Source organism: Nyctereutes procyonoides, unplaced genomic scaffold, assembly GCF_905146905.1.
Source record: "Nyctereutes procyonoides isolate TBG_1078 unplaced genomic scaffold, NYPRO_anot_genome, whole genome shotgun sequence".
NCBI classification, from domain to species: Eukaryota; Metazoa; Chordata; class Mammalia; order Carnivora; family Canidae; genus Nyctereutes; species Nyctereutes procyonoides.
Window position 1 is genome coordinate 48,574,075 of NW_026575146.1, and position 19,261 is coordinate 48,593,335.

General features: G+C 45.1%; 1 protein-coding gene across 1 annotated transcript; it reads left to right on the top strand.

Annotated features, from left to right (window-relative positions):
- The first annotated feature begins 46 nt into the window (after positions 1-46).
- RFK (riboflavin kinase) lies at positions 47-9,678 on the top strand. The gene is made up of 4 exons (XM_055311703.1): positions 47-488; positions 2,509-2,660; positions 6,744-6,846; positions 7,607-9,678. The coding sequence occupies exons 1-4, from the start codon at positions 407-409 to the stop codon at positions 7,735-7,737; spliced, it is 468 nt and encodes a 155-aa protein (XP_055167678.1). The 5' UTR covers positions 47-406; the 3' UTR covers positions 7,738-9,678.
- Positions 9,679-19,261: the final 9,583 nt, after the last annotated feature.

The window sequence follows — 19,261 nt, forward strand, 5'->3', positions numbered from 1 at the left end:
CTACGGAGGCCGAGCCGGCTGCGAGGCGAGGCGTCCGGCCGAGGAAGTGTGCGCAGGCCTGCGGCGCTGGGCGGGCCCGGGCCCTCCCACGCTGACCCCGCGGTGCTCCCCCCCGCGCCCGCCCTTATATCCGCCCCTCGCCGCCCTTCCCGCGGCGGAGGCGCGGGCTTCTGGGCGCTTGGCGGCTTCTGCGGGTCGGCGGCGTGAGGGCCTCCCTGCGGCGTGTTGTCCGCGCCGCCGGCCCCTTGCGCGCCCGCCCTCCCTGCCGGCTGTCGTGGGGGGTCTGCGCCCGGGCCGAGCTCCCGCTCGCGTTGCCCCGCCGGCCGGGGAGCCCCGCACCGCTTCGACGGCGGCTTCGCCGGACCCGCGGGCCGGGTCGCAGCCCGCGCCGCAAGCGCACGGCGTCATGAGGCACCTGCCGTACTTCTGCCGCGGCCAGGTGGTGCGGGGCTTCGGCCGCGGCTCCAAGCAGCTGGGCATCCCCACAGGTGAGCGCGGGAGGTCGCGGGGCTCCCCTCCCCGCCCCGGGCACCCCCACTCCCCGGGAACCCCCTCCGCCCCGGGCACACTGGGCTCTTCATTCGTTCTTTCTGCAAACACTTAATGGAGTTGTTTGGTGGTCCCCGGGCACCCCCCCTCGTCGGGCACCCCCCTCCCTGGGCACCCCCCCTCGCCGGGCACCGCCTCCCCTCCCCGGGCACCCCCCTCGTCGGGCACCCCTCCCTCTCCCCGGGCACACCCCCTCCCCGGGTACCCCCCCTCGCGGGGCACCCCTCCCCTCCCTGGGCACCCCCCCTCGTCGGGCACCCCTCCCTCTCCCCGGGCACCCCCCTCGTCGGGCACCCCTCCCTCTCCCCGGGCACACCCCCTCCCCGGGTACCCCCCTCGCGGGCACCCCTCCCCTCGCCGGGCACCCCTCCCCTCCCTCGGGCACCCCCCCTCGTCCGGGCACCCCCTCGGGCCCCTCCCTCCCCGGGCACCCCCCTCGTCGGGCACCCCTCCCTCTCCCCGGGCACACCCCCCTCCCCGGGTACCCCCCCTCGCCGGGCACCCCTCCCCTCCCTGGGCACCCCCCCCTCGTCGGGCACCCCTCCCTCTCCCCGGGCACACCCCCTCCCCGGGTACCCCCCCTCGCCGGGCACCCCTCCCCTCCCTGGGCACCCCCCCTCGTCGGGCACCCCTCCCCTCTCCCCCGGGCACACCCCCTCCCCGGGTACCCCCCCTCGCCGGGCACCCCTCCCCTCCCTGGGCACCCCCCCTCGTCGGGCACCCCTCCCTCTCCCCGGGCACCCCCCTCGTCGGGCACCCCTCCCTCTCCCCGGGCACACCCCCTCCCCGGGTACCCCCCCTCGCGGGGCACCCCTCCCCTCCCTGGGCACCCCCCCCTCGTCGGGCACCCCTCCCCCTCCCCGGGCACCCCCCTCGTCGGGCACCCCTCCCCTCCCCGGGCACACCCCCTCCCGGGTACCCCCCCTCGCCGGGCACCCCTCCCCTCCCCTGGGCACCCCCCCTCCGGGCACCCCTCCCGGGTACCCCCTCGCGGCACCCCTCCCCTCCCGGGCACCCCCCCTCGTCGGGCACCCCTCCCTCTCCCCGGGCACACCCCCTCCCCGGGTACCCCCCCTCGCCGGGCACCCCTCCCCTCTCTGGGCACCCCCCCCCCGCCCCGGCTTCCGGGGTTGGGTCAGGTGAGAGCGGGGACGTCAGCCCGGGGACTTGGGGCCGCGGGCAGAGGTGACCCCTCCCCTCCGCGGGCTTCCTGCTCGGACGAGGCGGAGGACCTTTGGTCGGATGGAGGAAGCTCGTCCTTACCCGCGGCTCGGTGCTCGGCGGGGACCGGGCTTGAGGGGTGGTGAGGACGGAAAGCCGAGCCGAGTTTGGGGGTCCCCCTCTCCCGCCTCCCTCTGCAGCGCAGCTAGAGCTGCCAGGCGTGGCACGGGTCACCCCCATCAGGAAACGTAATGTGAACCAGATTGGTTAAATTTCCAAGCCAACTGTAAGGGTTTTTTGTTCTCTTTAAGTGCCTTGTTAGCAATTGGCTGAGAATCGGGTATCCTTTTTGTTCCATCTACTTTAGTTTCGGTGGTCAGGACCTGACTGTATGATTCATCCTTAAAAGTACACACCAGGGTTGCCCCCGGTCTTTGAGCCACATCTACTTTGAAAATAAGAATCAGGAGATTCTGAATCTCCTTAAGAAAGGCCAGGTCTAAAACATCCTCAGCTGTTCCCGCACCTGTTTTCATCTACCTCAAGAGTGTGTTTACGTGTTTTTTTGTTTTTTGTTTTTTTTTTGGAGGGCTTTGTAAGCTTAATTGTTCTTAAGCTATCTGCATGAAGGGGGGGGGGGGATATCCAAGCCAGACTATATAGAGTGGTGGGATTGATAGGCAGGCAGGGTTCCAGGAAACTTATGAATATAATGATTTACACTGGCCTTGCATGCGATTTTTATAAACATTTGCTATGAAACTGTTAACACTCAGAATATTTATTTCTGTTGTTTAGCTAATTTTCCAGAACAAGTAGTTGATAATCTTCCAGCTGATGTATCCACTGGCATTTATTATGGTTGGGCCAGTGTTGGAAGTGGAGATGTTCATAAGATGGTGGTGAGCATAGGATGGAACCCATACTACAAGAATACAAAAAAGTCTATGGTAAGAATTCTGTTAAGCTCAGTCACTGCAAATGGGTTAATAACTTAAGGTAATATTCAGTATTAGATGCATGTAGAATTCATCAGTGGTGGCTCAAAACTTAGTCCAAATCACTAGAATTTTTGGCGGTTTTCTTGAAGGCTTTTTCAAGTGAAGTGTTGAGTTACTCTTTGGCTGGATTAACTTTTAATCCTTTCACTTTCATTCTATTTGTGTCTTTGGATCTAAAGTGAATTTTACAAAGTAAGGTGAGTCTCTTGTAAAAGAGATTGTGGGATTATCCCATTATAATGGGATTGTGTTTGTTGATCATTCTGTTAATTTCTGCCTTTTCATTGGAGAATTCAGTCTATTTACATTTAAGCTAATGACAAGGAGGGACTTCTGCCATTTTGCTGTTTTCTATGTGCCTTACAGCTTTTTTTGTCTGTTATTTCTTCCATCATTGCCTTTTTAATTTTTTTTAAAGATTTTATTTATTTATTCATGAGAGAGAGAGAGAGAGGGGGGCAGAGACACAGGCAGAGAGAGAAGCAGGCTCCATGCAGGGAGCCTGACGTGGGACTCGATCCTGGGACTCCAGGATCACGCCCTGGGCCAAAGGCAGTGCTAAAACCCCTGAGCCACCCGGGCTGCCCGCCTTTTTAATTTTTTTTTTTTTTTTTGTAGTGACCTATTTTGATTCTCTTATTTCCTTTTGTGTACTTTCTATTGATTTGTGTGTGTGTGTGTGGTTACTGTGAGGAGTGTTTTTAACATCCTACAGTTATAAAATCAAATATGAATTTTTGACAATTTTAATAGTACATAAAAACTCACAAACTACATCTTTATACATTGTGTGCCCAATAACATAACAGTAATGATTTTTATGTTTTGCTTTTAAATCATGTAGAAAATAAATAAAAAGTGGAGTTTTAAGCCAAAATTGGAATATTTTTATAGCTGTCCATGTGTTATATCTCTTCTGGGAGATAAAAGTGAATTACTTGGGGTGCCTGAGTGGCTTAGTTAACCATCCAGACTTGATTTTGGCTCAGAGTGTGATCGAGCCCCTTAGCTCTGCTGGACACGGAGCCTACTTGATTCTCTCCCTCTCACTCTCCCTCTGTGCCTCCCTTAAAGTGAGTTACTTAACAGCATGTTTGATAAAATTGAGCTTGCTCCAGTTAATATAAAACATTCACCCTTTAATTACTTGTGTACCCTGCTAAGATAGAACTCCTTACTACACAGATGGTGCTTTCTGATAAAATTGTGAAGTGCTGTTTTTCTTTTTTTTTTTTACCCCCAAACTACTTTGAGGGTGTACCCTTCTGCTCATTTCACAGTACCCATACCACTTTAGAGCCTAATCTGCTAAATGGAGCTGGATCTTGGTCAGGCCAAGTGTGACAAAAACAGAGTCGATCTAAATTTTGTCTTTGAAGAATTATAGAAGTGTGTCACAGTTGGAAGACCATAGGGCTGAGTGCTGGTACAACACTAGAAATGGCCAAGAATTGCTTAACACTGCTCAGTATTTCTTATGTTTGAGTATTAAGGATGTACGATTATTAGGAGTAGACAAGGAAAAGAACTAATGAAAACACAAAATAGTTTTCTGTAGATGGGGAGGAAGGAATTGAAGAGGAGGGAAGGCCATTCCATGACAAATTTCAGATAACAGGACTGTTACTGTTGTAAACCAGTGAAGGAATGCCTTGGAAGTCCTTCCAGAGCTAGAAGAATCTCAATTTTTCATTGGTAGGAGGTTCATACTTTTCAGGTTTTCTTTCTCCTTTTCTTGCCAATTATGATGTGCCTGGTTGCCTGGTTAGGTGTTTTCCCCCCTTTAAAAAAACATTGGATTGGGTGTCTTAATTAATTTAAAAGAAGTTCTTAATATGTTCTAGATCCCATTCTTCTGTTGGAATATGTATTGCGCAAGTATTGTCACCTGCTGTGTTGCCTTTTTTTTTTTTTCTTTCGTAAGATTTTATTTCTTCATGAGAGACACAGAGAGAGAGAGGCAGAGGGAGAAGCAGGCTCCCTGTGGGGAGCCTGATGTGGGTGGGACTCGATCCCAGGACCCTGGGATCACAACTTGAGCCAAAGGCAGACGCCCAACTACTGAGCCACCCAGGTGCCCCAGTTTTGTTTTGTTTTTTTATTTTAAATGGAAATTTTATTTGTGTCTTTCGAAGAACAGAAGTTCGTAATGCCAATATATCTAATCCATCATTTCTCTTTTATGGTTAGTGCCTTTTATAGCCTATTTAAGAAATCTTTGTCTACTCATAAAGATACTCATCTTTGTTTTCTCCTAAAAACTTAACTGTCAATAAACTTTCCTCATCAAATTGATTTTTGAGTATGGTGCAAGGTGTAGAGGTCAAAATTAATTTTTTCCCACATGGTTATGGGCTTAGCCCATTTATTGAAATATTATTCTTTCATGACAGCACTGTATTGTCATCTTGGTCATAAATCCTATGACTTTCTATGTGTGAGAGTCCAAAGTGTGCTCATACAGATTTGGTCTCCTAGTCTGTCTTTGGGCCATTGTCTTTATTTTCATAGCTTTTATAGTAGATCTTGGTATCTGTGTAAGTGCTCTACTTTTATTTTCAAGATTTTGAGGGGATAATTTCAACCTTCCACATTATGGATTTTAGAATCACTTGACAGTTTCCATTGTTTAAAAAAAAGGTAGGATTTTGACAAGGGTGGCTTGGAATATATAGATCAATTTAGGGACAGTAGACCTCTTTACCATTTTTCTCGGTAATGTTTTATAATCAGTTTTAAATATCACTTCATCTTAGATTTTCTTAAATCATCCACAAAAGTTTCAAGTTTCTGGATTGTTCAAACTTGTTAATCTCCAGTGCCACCATCCCGGTCCAGTCTCAACTGTCTTCTGTCTTTGTTCTCTTAATTGGCTTTCTTGTTTGTGGACTTAGGTTTCTGTATGAGAATCTACTAATATTCTGATTGCAGAACATCTTCTACCTCCTCCACCAATTTGCTTCAACATGTCCTGTACTCATTTGTCAGCCTTGTTCCTTGGTCAGGATCCTACATTGGCTCTTGTGCCCCCATTCAGTCTTCAGCTCTGCCTGACTCTCAGAGGTTTCTATAATGTGGTGTGTGTCAGAGACATATGGATCCTGGTTAACCTTAGAAATGGTTCTTTCAGGGATCCCTGGGTGGCCCAGTGGTTTAGCGCCTGCCTTTTTTTTTTTAATTTTTATTTATTTATGATAGAGAGAGAGAGAGAGAGGCAGAGACATAGGCAGAGGGAGAAGCAGGCTCCATGCACCGGGAGCCCGACGTGGGATTTGATCCCGGGTCTCCAGGATCGTGCCCTGGGCCAAAGGCAGGCGCCAAACTGCTGCGCCACCCAGGGATCCCTAGCACCTGCCTTTGGTCCAGGGTGTGATCCTGGAGTCCCGGGATCGAATCCCACGTTGGGCTCCCTGCATGGAGCCTGCTTCTCCCTCTGCCTGTGTCTCTGCCTCTCTCTCTCTCTCTCTGTGTGTGTCTCTCATGAATAAATAAATAAAATCTTTAAAAAAAAAGAAATGGCTCTTTCAATAGGAACGTCTCTTAATGTTTTACTCCTTACTTGGTGGTGTCTTGACTCAGGTGTTTTTTGGCTTTTTTTTTTTTTTTTTTTTGGCCTTGATGAGACTTATTCTGCATGTTCGTTTAAGTATTTTATCTTTAAGTAATCTCTGCACCCAGTGTGGTCCTTGAACTCACAACCCTGAGATTAAGATTCATGCTCCACTGACTGAGCCAGCCAGGTGCCCCTGCATGCTAGTTTTTTTGTTTTTGCTTTTAATAAATGGCAAATCATACCAGATTTGTGGCATAACATCTGCTTTACTCAGTTAAATGTTTACATAAGATCGGGCAGGAGCAGGACTCATGAAAGAATTAAGGAAAAACTGTACTTAGATTTTCACCGGTCTTTTAAATTTAGTAAGGGTTGATTGTTTTATTTAAATTGGCCCTGCCATAAATATGGAGATATATTTCAAATTTCAGGTATTTTGTAATCTGATGGAAATCTTTTTTAACATTTCTTAATTCTAGGAAACCCATATCATACATACGTTCAAAGAAGACTTTTATGGGGAAATCCTCAATGTAGCCATTGTTGGCTACCTCAGACCAGAAAAGAACTTTGATTCTTTAGGTAAGTTCTGTTTAGGTCTTCCTTAAGTATTACTTCAGCTACTTCTGCTGCTTCTCCTAGTAACAACATGGCAGGAGAGAGAATAGTTGAGCATTTACTATGTGCCAAGCACTGTTTTAGGTGCCTTACGTGCGTGAAGTCCTTTCACCCCCACCGAAACGTATGAGGAATTATTCTATTTCACAGATGAGGAAATTGGCAGAGAGGGGTTAAGTAATTTGCCCAGTTTGTGATGGAGCCTAGGTTCAAACCCAGCAGGTTGGCTGCTTCTCTCCCTCCCAACAGTGTGAAGTTAGTGAAATCTCTATTTCCTTTTCATATATTAAGGAATAAGCGAGAATGAATGCCCAGGTGAATAATGGATGCTTTGCAATGCTTGAAGTGTAAGAAACTAAATCAATACTTGAAACTAATGGTATCAAGTATGTTAGTATAGTGTGGTGGTTTTAATTCTACTGTAGGGTTTACTTGATAAATGTGAGTACCAAAGAGGCTTGATTGTGAGTATTTCTTCATTTGTTATTTGTGATGTACCTTTGTGCTAATGTCTTTCTCTAAGAAATTGTGAGATTAGGGACATCTTAAGTGTACCATTGACTTTTACTGCAGTCTGGAAGAAGAGATGGAACAGATTTTATTGGGGATTTGCCCTGTGCTAGAGATGTTGCCAGCCATTGGATTTTTAGGAGAGTCCGAACAAAGGAATAGTAAGTGTATAGCAGTGGCTTTTCATCATGTACCTGCTCTGTTCTCTCTGCAGAGTCCCTTATTTCAGCAATTCAAGGTGATATTGAGGAAGCTAAGAAACGACTAGATTTGCCAGAACATTTGAAATTCAAAGAAGACAATTTCTTCCAGGTTCCCAAAAACAAAATATTGAACGGCCACTGATAAAGACAGATCATTCTTATTTATTCATTCACTGTTTTCTAGTATTTTACTGCTCATAACTCCTCAGTTAAATTTTGAAAATCAAACATTTTCCTACAGCTGCAAATTAGTTTAAACAGTATAATATCTATCACATTATACTTCAACCATTCAAATTAAACTCATCATGCTATATAGTACTAAGTGATTCATTTTAAAAATCAAGATTCTTTTTTATGTAATATGTTGATTAGGATGTACCACTAGAAAGGTCTTAAGTGTCTTATAATGGAAATGAAATGTATATAAGTATGGGTAAAAAGGTAGTTCACTAGATTTGAGATGAGAACTAATAATTCTCATGGTACATCGTAGCATGTATGTACTTGTATAGTGTGTCATGCTGAATGGAGGAGGCATATAAAAGTAAATATATTCAACGAAGTTTTGAGAGTTGATTATAAACCTAAGGGGGAAAATCTAGACTTTATATTTTTGATATTTTGTGCATTAGTATATTATCACAAAAGTAGATGTGTGAAGTTTTTCGTATGAAATTTCATAGTTTGTCATTTTCTTTGAAGTCAAATCATTGCACTGTGTTTTTTCTTTTTCTTTTTCTTTTTTTTTTACAGGTGTCTCAGTTCTAATTGGTCTAGACTCCTTTGTCATTTTTTGTTTACCTCCTGAAGTAGTGAAATGAGTGTTTTTCTAATTTCTAGGTCTCATTTTTGTATTGGATAACACTTCTCTTTTTAAGAGTAGATGTTCAACATTACTCTTGACTTTGGTTCTTTTTTCCTTGAAACCGTTGTCCATGTCAGCTTTTTTTCTTTCTCATTTACAATTGTTCACTTAGACAAAAGATTGCATCTATATCTATCATTCCATCCCTTCACTATATAAAGTGATTAAGTGCATATCCATATTGCATTTTAGGAAAAATATCACCAAAACTTCATCTTTAGGTTTCCTCAAGTTGAACACACAGCAGTTCATGTGTATATACCAGCTTCTTAACATGAAACATTTGTTTTCCCTCTAGGGAGCCCATTTAAGAGCCAATTAAATTATGAAAGTTATTTATTTTTAATGTAATTATATATTCCTGAGCAAGTGTAAACTGTTGTAGCTGTGTACGCACAATGTAATTTAATGCTAAACAGTGCTTATAGCTTGGGGGAAAGGCATAAGTAATAAAGTTTTAGTTAAATAATCCTCATACTATGCATTTTTTTTTCCTCCTAAGAAGTAATTTTTGGCTACTTGAGACTCTTATTTATATTGGCGGAAAGTTGAAATCTTTAGATATTTAAGAAATTAAGATTACAGATTGTTTGAGCCCCCTGAAAGAATATATTGCATTATTGTTCACTTAAGCACCAGATTTGGTGTGGGGGAAAAGGAGCAGAAGTATAGAGAAGGTAATTTTAAAGGTAACTTATTACAAATCATTTTCCCAAATCTGCATATATAAAGGATTTTAACAAAAATACAAAGTATTTAGAAAAACACCTAAAACATCTGGAGAAAGGGGAAGCATGGATAAATTTAGTTGGATTGTGTTTTACTTTTTGGTATATGAATTTATGGCAAACAATGTATGTGTCTTTCTTTTATAAAACTTAGAAAATGTAATTTAATGTTAGAGATCCTATACTTGAAAGAAGCCTCAATTATTAGTGGCTTTATAAAGCAAAGATAAAAACAGTCAAGGAAAGTGTAAAAACAGATTTGTATTTGTTTGCATAGCCTGCTGCTAATTATGTCCTCATTAAGTGTGTGAAGTCTTTGATATTGTCACCTTACAATTTGAAAATTGTATATTGTGAGGTTTAAGAGTTGGTTAATAGTGTCTACACTTCTCAAAGTTTTATATTAAGTATGTAATATAAGAAATTATAGTAGTACCATTTTTGATTAACCTGATTTCAGGCCTTGAAATAAATCTTATGTAAGTGATGTTTCTTTCCCTGTGTCAGTTTGAATCTTTTGCCTTGTCTGTACATAGGTTCCTCATTTGTTGGCTGTCACTTGATGATGACAAGTGGCTTGAATGGCGAGTTGTAGGTGGCAGCTGGAGGGAGAACCTGACATGCAGTGGTAGTTCTACAGCCAAGGGCCTTGCTTTGACAAGTCCCTGTTTATGCCTGCAGCACAAGTTTATTTGGAGAGCATTGTTTTTGTTTTTTTAATATTTTATTTATTTATTTACTTATTTAGAGAGCACAGGCTGGGGGAGGGGCAAAAAGAAAATCTCAGGCCGACTCCCACACTGATCCTGGACTTGATCCAGGGCTTGATCCCACGACCTTGATCAAGACCTGAGCTGAAATCAAGAGTCAGATGCTTAACCAGCTGAGCCACCCAGGGCTCCTAGAAAGCATTCTATTCATGGAGTGTCAGTTCTCAAAAGCCTACTTTCTGGAGGTGAGGGTCCCCATTATATTTTAGTCGTAAGAGCCAGAGGAGTATGAGTAGTCTGAGTTCTCTTCCCTAACTCCTTTTTCAGAACAGGGTTCTTCAGTCTTCATGACTAGCAGTCGCTTGGAACTCCTGCTTGTGTCTCATGTTTGCAGGGACATACGGGTGTGCTTTCAACACTCCAGCACTCTCAACAAGGGGGGTTTACACGTTTGCAGCTGAGGCTGCTCTTCTAACAGTTGTGATGCGATCAGGGAGACATAAGCCGGGAGCTTCCTTGGAATTTACCAGCACAGTTTTGCCTTCCTGGTAAAAGTGCCAGCCTTTTCTGCCCACACCCCCCACCCTGACTTGGGAAGTGGGTGTGAGGCTGACCAAGGAGATCCAACCCGACCTTCAGAGACTGAGCTGGGAAGTAAATGTGCCCTGTAGAGAGATGCCATCAGAAGTGAGAGGAGAAACAAATTCTAGAACAAACTCTTCAAAGATGACACACTGGGATTATCAGAATTTGAAATGATTTTAATATGTGTAAAGAAGTGAGTTAAAAACAGTAAAATAAGAGTCTATAAAAATTGGGCAGAGGTGTGGTAGGTGGGGGATGGGAGAAACATAAAGAGGACTAAAGTACAAACTTTTAAGTTGTAAAATAAGTCATAGATGAAAAGTAGAGCACAAGGAGTGTAAATGTATGCTGACAGATGGTGACTACATTTGTTATGAGCACTAGTAACTTGCAAAATTGTTGAATCGATATGTTGCACACCTGAAATGAATATAACCCTGTATATTATATTTAAATTTTAAAAATATTATAGCTTTATTAGGGTATAATTGATATAATAAACTGCACTTATTTAAGTTGTGCAACTTGACAAGTTGATACATGGATACATGCCTATAAAATCAAGGTCGGGATAATATCACACACACACACCCCCCCCCAACTGGGGAGGGTAAGCATGAATTTAAAGTGGTACTGGTATCTTCAAATCTGGAATGTCCGGTGAATTTAAATGTTTACTGTTTTAGTTGGAGGTGTAGATAATGACACGATGGCCAACACTGGATGGGATGTTAATTTTTTTCTGCGTCCCCCCCCTCCTTGAATTCATATGTTGGAAGTCTTAACACCCAAGTATTAGCAGATGGGACCTCTGGTGGGGGGTGGAGCTGTCATGATTCGGGTTGCCCTTATAAAAGGTGACCCCAGAGAACTTGGGTTCTTCTACCCCGTGAGGATACAAGGAGAAGTCAGCAGTCTGCAACCCAGGAAGCATCTCACCAGAACTTGATGTGCTGGCTTGGCCTTTCAGCCTCCAGAACTGTGAGGCGTAAGCTGCTATCCTCTATAAGTCACCAGTAGGTAGTTTTTATAACAGCCTGAACAGAGGAACCTTGATGGAAGCTTAACATCGATGGCCTTCTCTTTCCCTGCTCTCCTCTGCTTTCTTCCCTGTCTCCTCCCCTCCCCTCCTTTATCTCCCCCTCCATTTTCTCTAGTGGAAACAGGTGTGAGCCACTAGGTTGGGAGTGAAGAAGGTACGAAGGCATCATCTGTAAAATATTTGTATTTTTTTGCTTTGGAACTAGATTTGAGATGGCAAATTGCCTTCCTCCAGGAGGCAAGTCTTAATCGAGTGTGTTACAATCAATGCTCTAAACCAGTACTAGTTGCCTGGGTTACCCAGGACAGGGGGGGAGCAGAGCTGCTGAAGGGTGTGGGGAAGAGGTGGGTGCCAGTTCTTGCGCAGGGTCTCCAGTGCTCACTCCTACTGTCTGTAGTAGAGCCTCCTCTTTGGAAGCACTTAGGTGGTGGGCAAGCGTGGCCAAAAGGCAGATAGAAAAGGCAAAAGTACCCATAAATTGCCCAAGTCTGGATTTTTTGAAACTCAAACCTGAAAGTTTAATTTTTTTATGTTTCTTTGCATTTCAGCCAGGGCCTCCTGGGACAGTAGAAGCCTGGGTTGCATTTGAACAGGCAAGGATAACGAAATGAATAAAAGAATCTTCCTATTCTTTCTCATGCTCTTGTCCAGTGAGTCTGTCATAGAGTTGAATTCTCCTAAGTGAAATCCAAATATTATGTAACTGCATTGTATGATCCTCCGTATTTCCCACAGCAGACCTAAGCCTCCTATGTTACCGCTTAGGGATCTAACTCAGAATCAGGGCCAAAACACAGGTGGTTCATGGAGGACCGTGCCACTGCTGCTGAGCGAGTATGCCCCAACTTCTCACCAAGCCCCCGCAGAGACACGTTTTCAGCATAGCTGGCCCTGTTGTCCCAAAACTAATCTTTGGATGATTTTTTTTTGACAAAATTTTTTAAAGTTTAAGTTTAATCTTTATACATGGGGTGCCTGGGTGGCTCTGCCAAGTAAACTCTACACCCAGTAGAGTGGTCCCAACACCCTGAGATGGAGCTGCGTGTTCTTCCTACAGCCAGCCCGGCCCCCAGGTTTTCTATGATGAACATTTGATTGGCTGAGCTTCGGTCATGTGCCTATGTGTTAGCAGCAAGCGGTGGGCTGGGAAACCGAGTACCCATTTCAGCTTCTGTAGAGAGAGAGACTCTCATCCACCAAGACTTATGCAGTAGGAAATAAACGTAACAAGGTGATCTAATACTGGACTCTAAGAAAAAAAAGTCTTCACTTGAATTATGTAACTCTGAAGGAAATGATTTGAGTACCTGCTGTCCATCTGCTCTTGCATCCATTCCCAAAGCATTCCTTACATTAAGTAGGCATGTTCCAGAGAGACTCATAAGACCTTTTCCTTTTTTTTTTTTAAGATTTTATTTATATAGAAAGAGACCAGGGGGAGGGGCAGAGGGAGAGAGAGAGACTGAGCAGGAGGCCCAATGGGGGTTGGGGGTCTTGATTCCATGACCCCAAGATCATGACTTGAGCTGAAATCAGAGTTGGATACCTAACTGCGCCACCCAGGTGCCACTAGAACCTTTTGTTTTATCTAAAGAAAAAATATATATATACTCCATAGTGTTTCCCTTTTTATTTTGATTTGCAGGGAGCACAGGGCTACTGTTCAATCTCAGTAGCAATAATCATACAGAGCTCTGATTTTCAAAGTATGGGTGGAAGAGCCCTAGAGCTTCCTGGAGGGCACCACAGGCTGGGCAAACCAGAGGGTCTCCGCCCTGCGCCAAACTGCTTTAGGGTAGTACTCTAACCTTTACATCTGTGGTTTCTACTGAAGACTACATTTGATTAAAGGCTTCCGTGGCTAAGAGATACTTAAACTTCTACTCGGATGGATCCACCCACATCCCTCCTCCTCCCTCAAGGCTCATTCCGTGTCAACAATTTCATTTTGTACACATACTAGATGACGCTGGTAAGCACTCCTCTGGAAGCAGGTGGATATAAGTCCTAGAAGACACTCCATCTGGGGCATTGAGAAGATTCCCTGGTGTGGCTGCTGCTTGGGTTTCTGTAAACAAATACCTGCTGCTAACTGAATCACTCCTGGGACGTCCAAGTTCATCTCAGGGTCCCTTCAGGCTTCTGAGAATTCAAAACATTTTCTCCGGCTGCCCAGAGCCTTGTTTTGCTTGCAGATTTGCTGGAATTTCGAGCTTATTAAAGGCCCCCTAACCAGTAGGAAATTTCTGTCAAATGGAGTTTTTTGTTTTGTTTTCAAATCTCCCCCAAACCCCACAAAACCTAATACTAATCATTCTGAGATTTCCACCGTATTTCAAAACGAGGACTTTCCCGGCCCATAGCCTGACAAATTGGACCCATTCTCTACTGTTTCTCATTGAATTCGTTTGAGTACTTCTTTCGATGTTTTAGAAGGTGGAAGCAAGTGTTATCTTGGATTCCCTGCCCTTTATGAAGGTTTCTTCATTCCTTTTTATAGTCTTGCCAAAGAATGGATAATATGAAATATCTGTTACTGCCATGTTCACTACACTATGGATATCACGGTTTTTGTGAGAGTTTTAAATGTGAAACATAAGTAGGTGCACAGTGAACATTTAAAAGAACAGGTCCCCATGTTTCACCATAGAGTCAAGATGTGAGTGGCTCAGTTCCATCTACTGACCAGAAGTAAACTTTAGCTGTTGTAGCAACAGGAGCTCCAATGTGCTTTTCCTTATATGACTCCATGGCTCTTCATGATAAATCTGGGCTGTCTGGCTAGAGAGTATTGTCACCCCACTTCAGATGAAGAAATGGAAAGATAAACTCAGTCCAACTCAAACTGTAGGAAGAAAATTTCAGACACATGCATGTTGAAGCCCAACCTATTTCAAGAGGGAAACAGTTTTCGCTGACTGAGTCTTAGCTGCCTGGCCCTACAGGAGTTGTGTACAGGGGACCCTGGGAACTGGGAATGATCCCCGGGTCCACTGGCTCAATGGCGTTGGCACAAAATGGCAGCCTACTCTTTGCTTGGCCCTTGATTCTGCAGGTGAAATTGCTTCAGGCACAGGATAGTTAGCAAAGCTGAGATCAGATTTTTAGTTGAGACAGCAAAAAGGCAGAAAATTCATAAACACTTAAGCATTAACCAAATTGATGCATTGTGGACAGGAGCACGGTCTCAGTCTGGAGGAATAGGGATGTGCCAAGGATCCAGGTCATAGACCACATTGGGAGAGTCCGCTAACGTCAGGGGAGAGTACCCAGACTTCGGCCCTCAGTCCCTCTGGCAAATTCCTTGGGCTACCTGTTGCTATTTCATTGACATCCATCTTTCGTTCCCTGTAGAATTCCATCGTACATAGACTCCCCAGCCAGCTCATGTTCCCTCATAAACCCCAACTCTGATTCTTCCAGATTCCAAGCCTTGGCTCAATCTCTTTCCATTTTCTCCACTTACCTGTAGCCCACCCATCTGTGAGAGCATGTGACTATGGAACTCTTCTTTATACTTTTGGCCATCAAGAGTAAAATCTTTAACAGGTGACGCTAACTCTATTTTTCAATTCTAGGTCCTAGAAAATCCAGGTCGTGCTGAGAGAATGCAAGAAACCTGTTCTGTCCATCACCATCTTGCCTTTAGAAGAGTGGAGTTAGGAAGGGAAAGAAAGCTCTTTTGGAAATGATATCAGTAGCTCTGTTTGTACCCCTTTCAGTTAGCAGAGAACTTGTGTTTCTTAGGTTGGGAGGTAGGATACAAAGATGGTATGAGGATCTGTGGCTAGATTGGCTGTTGACAACAGAGCAGAGAGAGAACATGGCTCTTGTACTCTCAAAAAAAGGGGTGAGGAAAGAAAGCAAAGGTGCTTGCTTCTCAGGGACCAGATGTATGGATATGGCTGGAGCCAAATCTGCGAGGAACTCCACCTAAGATGGCAATCTGGAGCAGTGCAGTGATCCAGAAGATGGGCAGAGGAGGATTTCCAGAAGCCCAGCGTCTGAGGGACCTCAAGAGAGCTTTGGGTGCACACAGACATTGCAATTAGATTGCTCCTAAGGGAATCCTCCAAATACATGGGCTTAACACCAACCAGGGCTTAGAGCTGGGCTCTTACATGATACTGGTTTGTTTTGTTTTTAATCTATCATATATCTATCCCAGGTGTTTGTTTATTTGTTTATTTATTTATTTATTTATTTATTTATTTATTTATTTATTTATTTTAAAGCATGCATTGTTAGGGGCACCTGTGTGGCTCAGTGTTGAGTGTCTGCCTTTGGCTCAGGTCATGATCCATGGGTCCTGGGATCGAGTCCTGCACTGGGCTCCCCACAGGGAGCCTGTTTCTCCCTCTGCCTATGTGTTTCTGCCCCTCTCTCTGTGTCTCTCGTGAATAAATAAAATCTTTAAAAAAAATAAAAGTATACATTGTGAAATCAAATGTGGATTTTGGTCAGCTTAAAAAATTAGAATGTGATGAAAAAATATAATTTGGATAAGTATTCTTTCCCCAAACTTTTGCTTTAGTTTTATAAAGAGGCGTTGGTCTAAATTTTATATTGTGGGTTGCAGTCAAAAGAAAAGAAATTGGCATTCCCTATTTTAATTTGCCCTCCTTGGGATCCCTGGGTGGCGCAGCGGTTTAGCGCCTGCCTTTGGCCCAGGGCGTGATCCTGGAGACCCCGGATCGAATCCCACGTCGGGCTCCCGGTGCATGGAGCCTGCTTCTCCCTCTGCCTATGTCTCTGCCTCTCTCTCTCTCTCTCTCTCTCTCTCTCTCTCTCTGTGTGTGTGTGTGACTATCATAAATAAATAAAAATTTTAAAAAAATATATTTAATTTGCCCTCCTTGTGTTTGGTTCTGGAGGAATCAGGTAGCTACCATCTGGGAAATGAAAAAGTAGCTGTCTCAGTTTCTATGCAAGGAGGCATGTTATTTTTATTTATTTATTTATTTTTCTTTCTTTTTTTTTTTTTAGGTTTTATTTATTATCCGAGAGAGAGAGAGAGAGAGAGAGAGAGAAGGGGGGAGGGAGAGAATCCCAAGCCAACTCTAAGCCTGACATGGGGCTCGGATCTCACAACCCTGAGATCATGACCTGAGTCATGACCTGAGTTGGACACTTAACCGACTGAGCCACCCTGGAGCCCTCAGGTGAGTTATTTTACCTCCCTTAGTGTCTTATCTGTGAAACAAGGGAAACAACAGTGCCTCCCCCATAGGGTTGTTATGATGATTATAAGGATCAAAGGAGCTGAACGACGCTTAGCGCTTCTGATAGTACCTGAGACAGTGCTGGTTACCGGTGTAAGGTGGTCCTTCTCCCCCTCCCCCGCCCCCAAAGATAACACTGCCAGACACAGCAAACTCCTCCCTAGATTCCATGCAGAGAGTCTAGTTTGGGTCAGTGGTGGATAATGATTTCTGCGAGCAGACAGGCATTCCACAAATATTTACAGAGCCACTACTGTGTGCTAGCACTCTGCTTGGTGCTAGCGTTGATGGCTGTGACTCCGAGGAACACACAGGCAGTCTCCCAGGAGAGGTTCAGCTTATTCAGCTTTACCATCATCACCTCCATGTGGTTGCAGGTATATTTTAGGGCTCTGGGTGATTTGAGTGTGTTTCTGGGGAAGGAATCACAGACTCTCCTTGCTTCACCCAGATGCAGTAAATAAAGGAGCATCGTGTCCCTTCAGTATTTCCAGTACCTTCCAGCTGTGGAAGAAAAAAGGACCACAGGAAGCTTTTCAGCAGATGCCAAAGGTCTCCAAAAGCCAGCATTTCAGCAAAGATGAATTTGCTCTTGTATACATCCTCTAGTGTTTATTTCACAGTGTTTACTGAAAAAAGTTTTTGGGAAAGGAGTGAGAGAGGAAACAGATGGTGCCAAACGTCAGAGGAGAATCACGGATTTCTCTACTCTTTGCGGGCTCAGAGCAGCTGAGAAGCCAGCAGGAAAGCAAGAGTGGGGCATGTGGTGTGGTCCTCGCCCTCCCTCCTGGCATTGTGACCTAAGCTATGTAAACAGGGCTATGATGTCACAACCCAACCCGCCGCGCGGTGAGTGTGGCCAGCCCTTCCTCCCACACCCTCCTGTCCTTTAGAAGGTGACAGAGACTTCCTAGCAGCTTGCATAGGGAATTAACAAATTGACGGGGTGGGGGCTCTTTTCTGGTTTAGCTTTTAGCCCAGAGTGAGTGGGAACCAGGAGGGGGTTGGGGAAGCTGAGTTAGGACCAGGTGGGACCAGCTAAAGCCCTCCCTGCCCATTGCCACGCCTAGGGGAAGCCCCATGTCATCATGTGTCCCGTGTACCTTTTCCAAAAGGGCCAAGAGCCGCCTCTATAAACAGCCACAGGAGAACTTTGCACCTCAGTTGTTGTGCAGTTTGCAAGTTACAGTACAGGAGGCCACATGCATTACCCCAGATGACATGGCCGGTGTCACACGGGCCAAGATGGGAATGCAGATACCCAGAGTGACCGGCAGCTCTCTTTCATGAAGCTTTTCATGGCTCTCTTCAGTGGGGTTTGCCTTGAAGCTCCACAGTTTGTGGATCTTAAAGAGCTCTTCTTCCCTTTCTTCCAACCCTACCACCCTTGTATCTGAATTCTTTGACCTACTAGGAGTGGAGGTAGATGCAGTAACTGATGCATTTTTGCAAGCCTTGCATCAACCTCAATATATTGAAATTCTCCTCGGCTTCAAAGGTGAGTCACCTGGGCGATTGCCCAGGGCTGGCGGCTTAGAAGGACAAGGGCCCCAGGTTTAGATTCGGTGCTCTGCTGCTCACTATTTTGAAATCCTTAATTTGTACATTTACAGATTATGTAGCTGCCCAGTTTTCTGAGAAACCACCTCCAGATGGTTGGCCTGACTGTATAGCTTGATAATGTCCCAGTTTCCACAGGATAAGTGACAACACAGGTGAACAGAGAAATGATCGCCTTGGTGTAGCACTTTACAGCTTAGAACAGACTTTCACACACATTAGTTCGATTTGTGCTCAAGAGAAAATGTAAGGTGACAAGCCTACTTAAGGCCACCAGAGATCCACCTACAGGGGATGGAGCTGATCCAACAGGCAAAGAGCAAACAGCTCTTGAAAAGCGAAAATCAACAAACAGGAAGGAGAAATTATCCAGATGTTATACAGCTGTTCTGCAAAGGGAAGTCACAGAGGCAGTGAAGGACTCATCACAGAGTTGGGCCAAAGGGATCACAGGGAATAAAAATTCCAATCCCAGGCCGAGAGAGGGAAAGTCAGTGTCCTTGGAGCATCTGAGGAATAGCAGCCACAAAGACCCCTCATAGGATGTGCATCACAGAGTCCAGATGAACACTCCTTTGTTCAGGATTCTTTGCCCGGCCACTTGTTGATTAGCAATTTGGTTTGCTTTCTGTGTTCCTTTGTTGGAGGAACACATCAATACTGAAAACAGTCCTCAAACCCCTTACCCCCCTTAGAAGCTTGCCACCCCAAGACCTGCAGGTTCCAGACTGCAGGTTCCAGACTAAATACAATTGACCTTGGGCAGTCTGGGAGTTGGGCGCACATTTCCCACACCATCAAAAATCCACCCATGTCTTTTGACTCCCCCAAAATTTGACTGCTAATGGCCTATTGTGGACTGGAAGCCTTGCTGATGACATCGACAGTCGATCAACACCTGGTTTGTATGTTATGTGTGATATACTTGTAATACTGCTGTATTAAAGTGAG

Coding starts and splice junctions, on each gene's coding strand:
- RFK (XM_055311703.1), top strand. CDS start 407: ATGAGGCACCTGCCGTACTTCTGCCGCGGCCAGGTGGTGCGGGGCTTC. Junction 2,661..6,743: donor AGAATACAAAAAAGTCTATG/GTAAGAATTCTG, acceptor TCTTAATTCTAG/GAAACCCATATCATACATAC. Junction 6,847..7,606: donor AAAGAACTTTGATTCTTTAG/GTAAGTTCTGTT, acceptor TTCTCTCTGCAG/AGTCCCTTATTTCAGCAATT.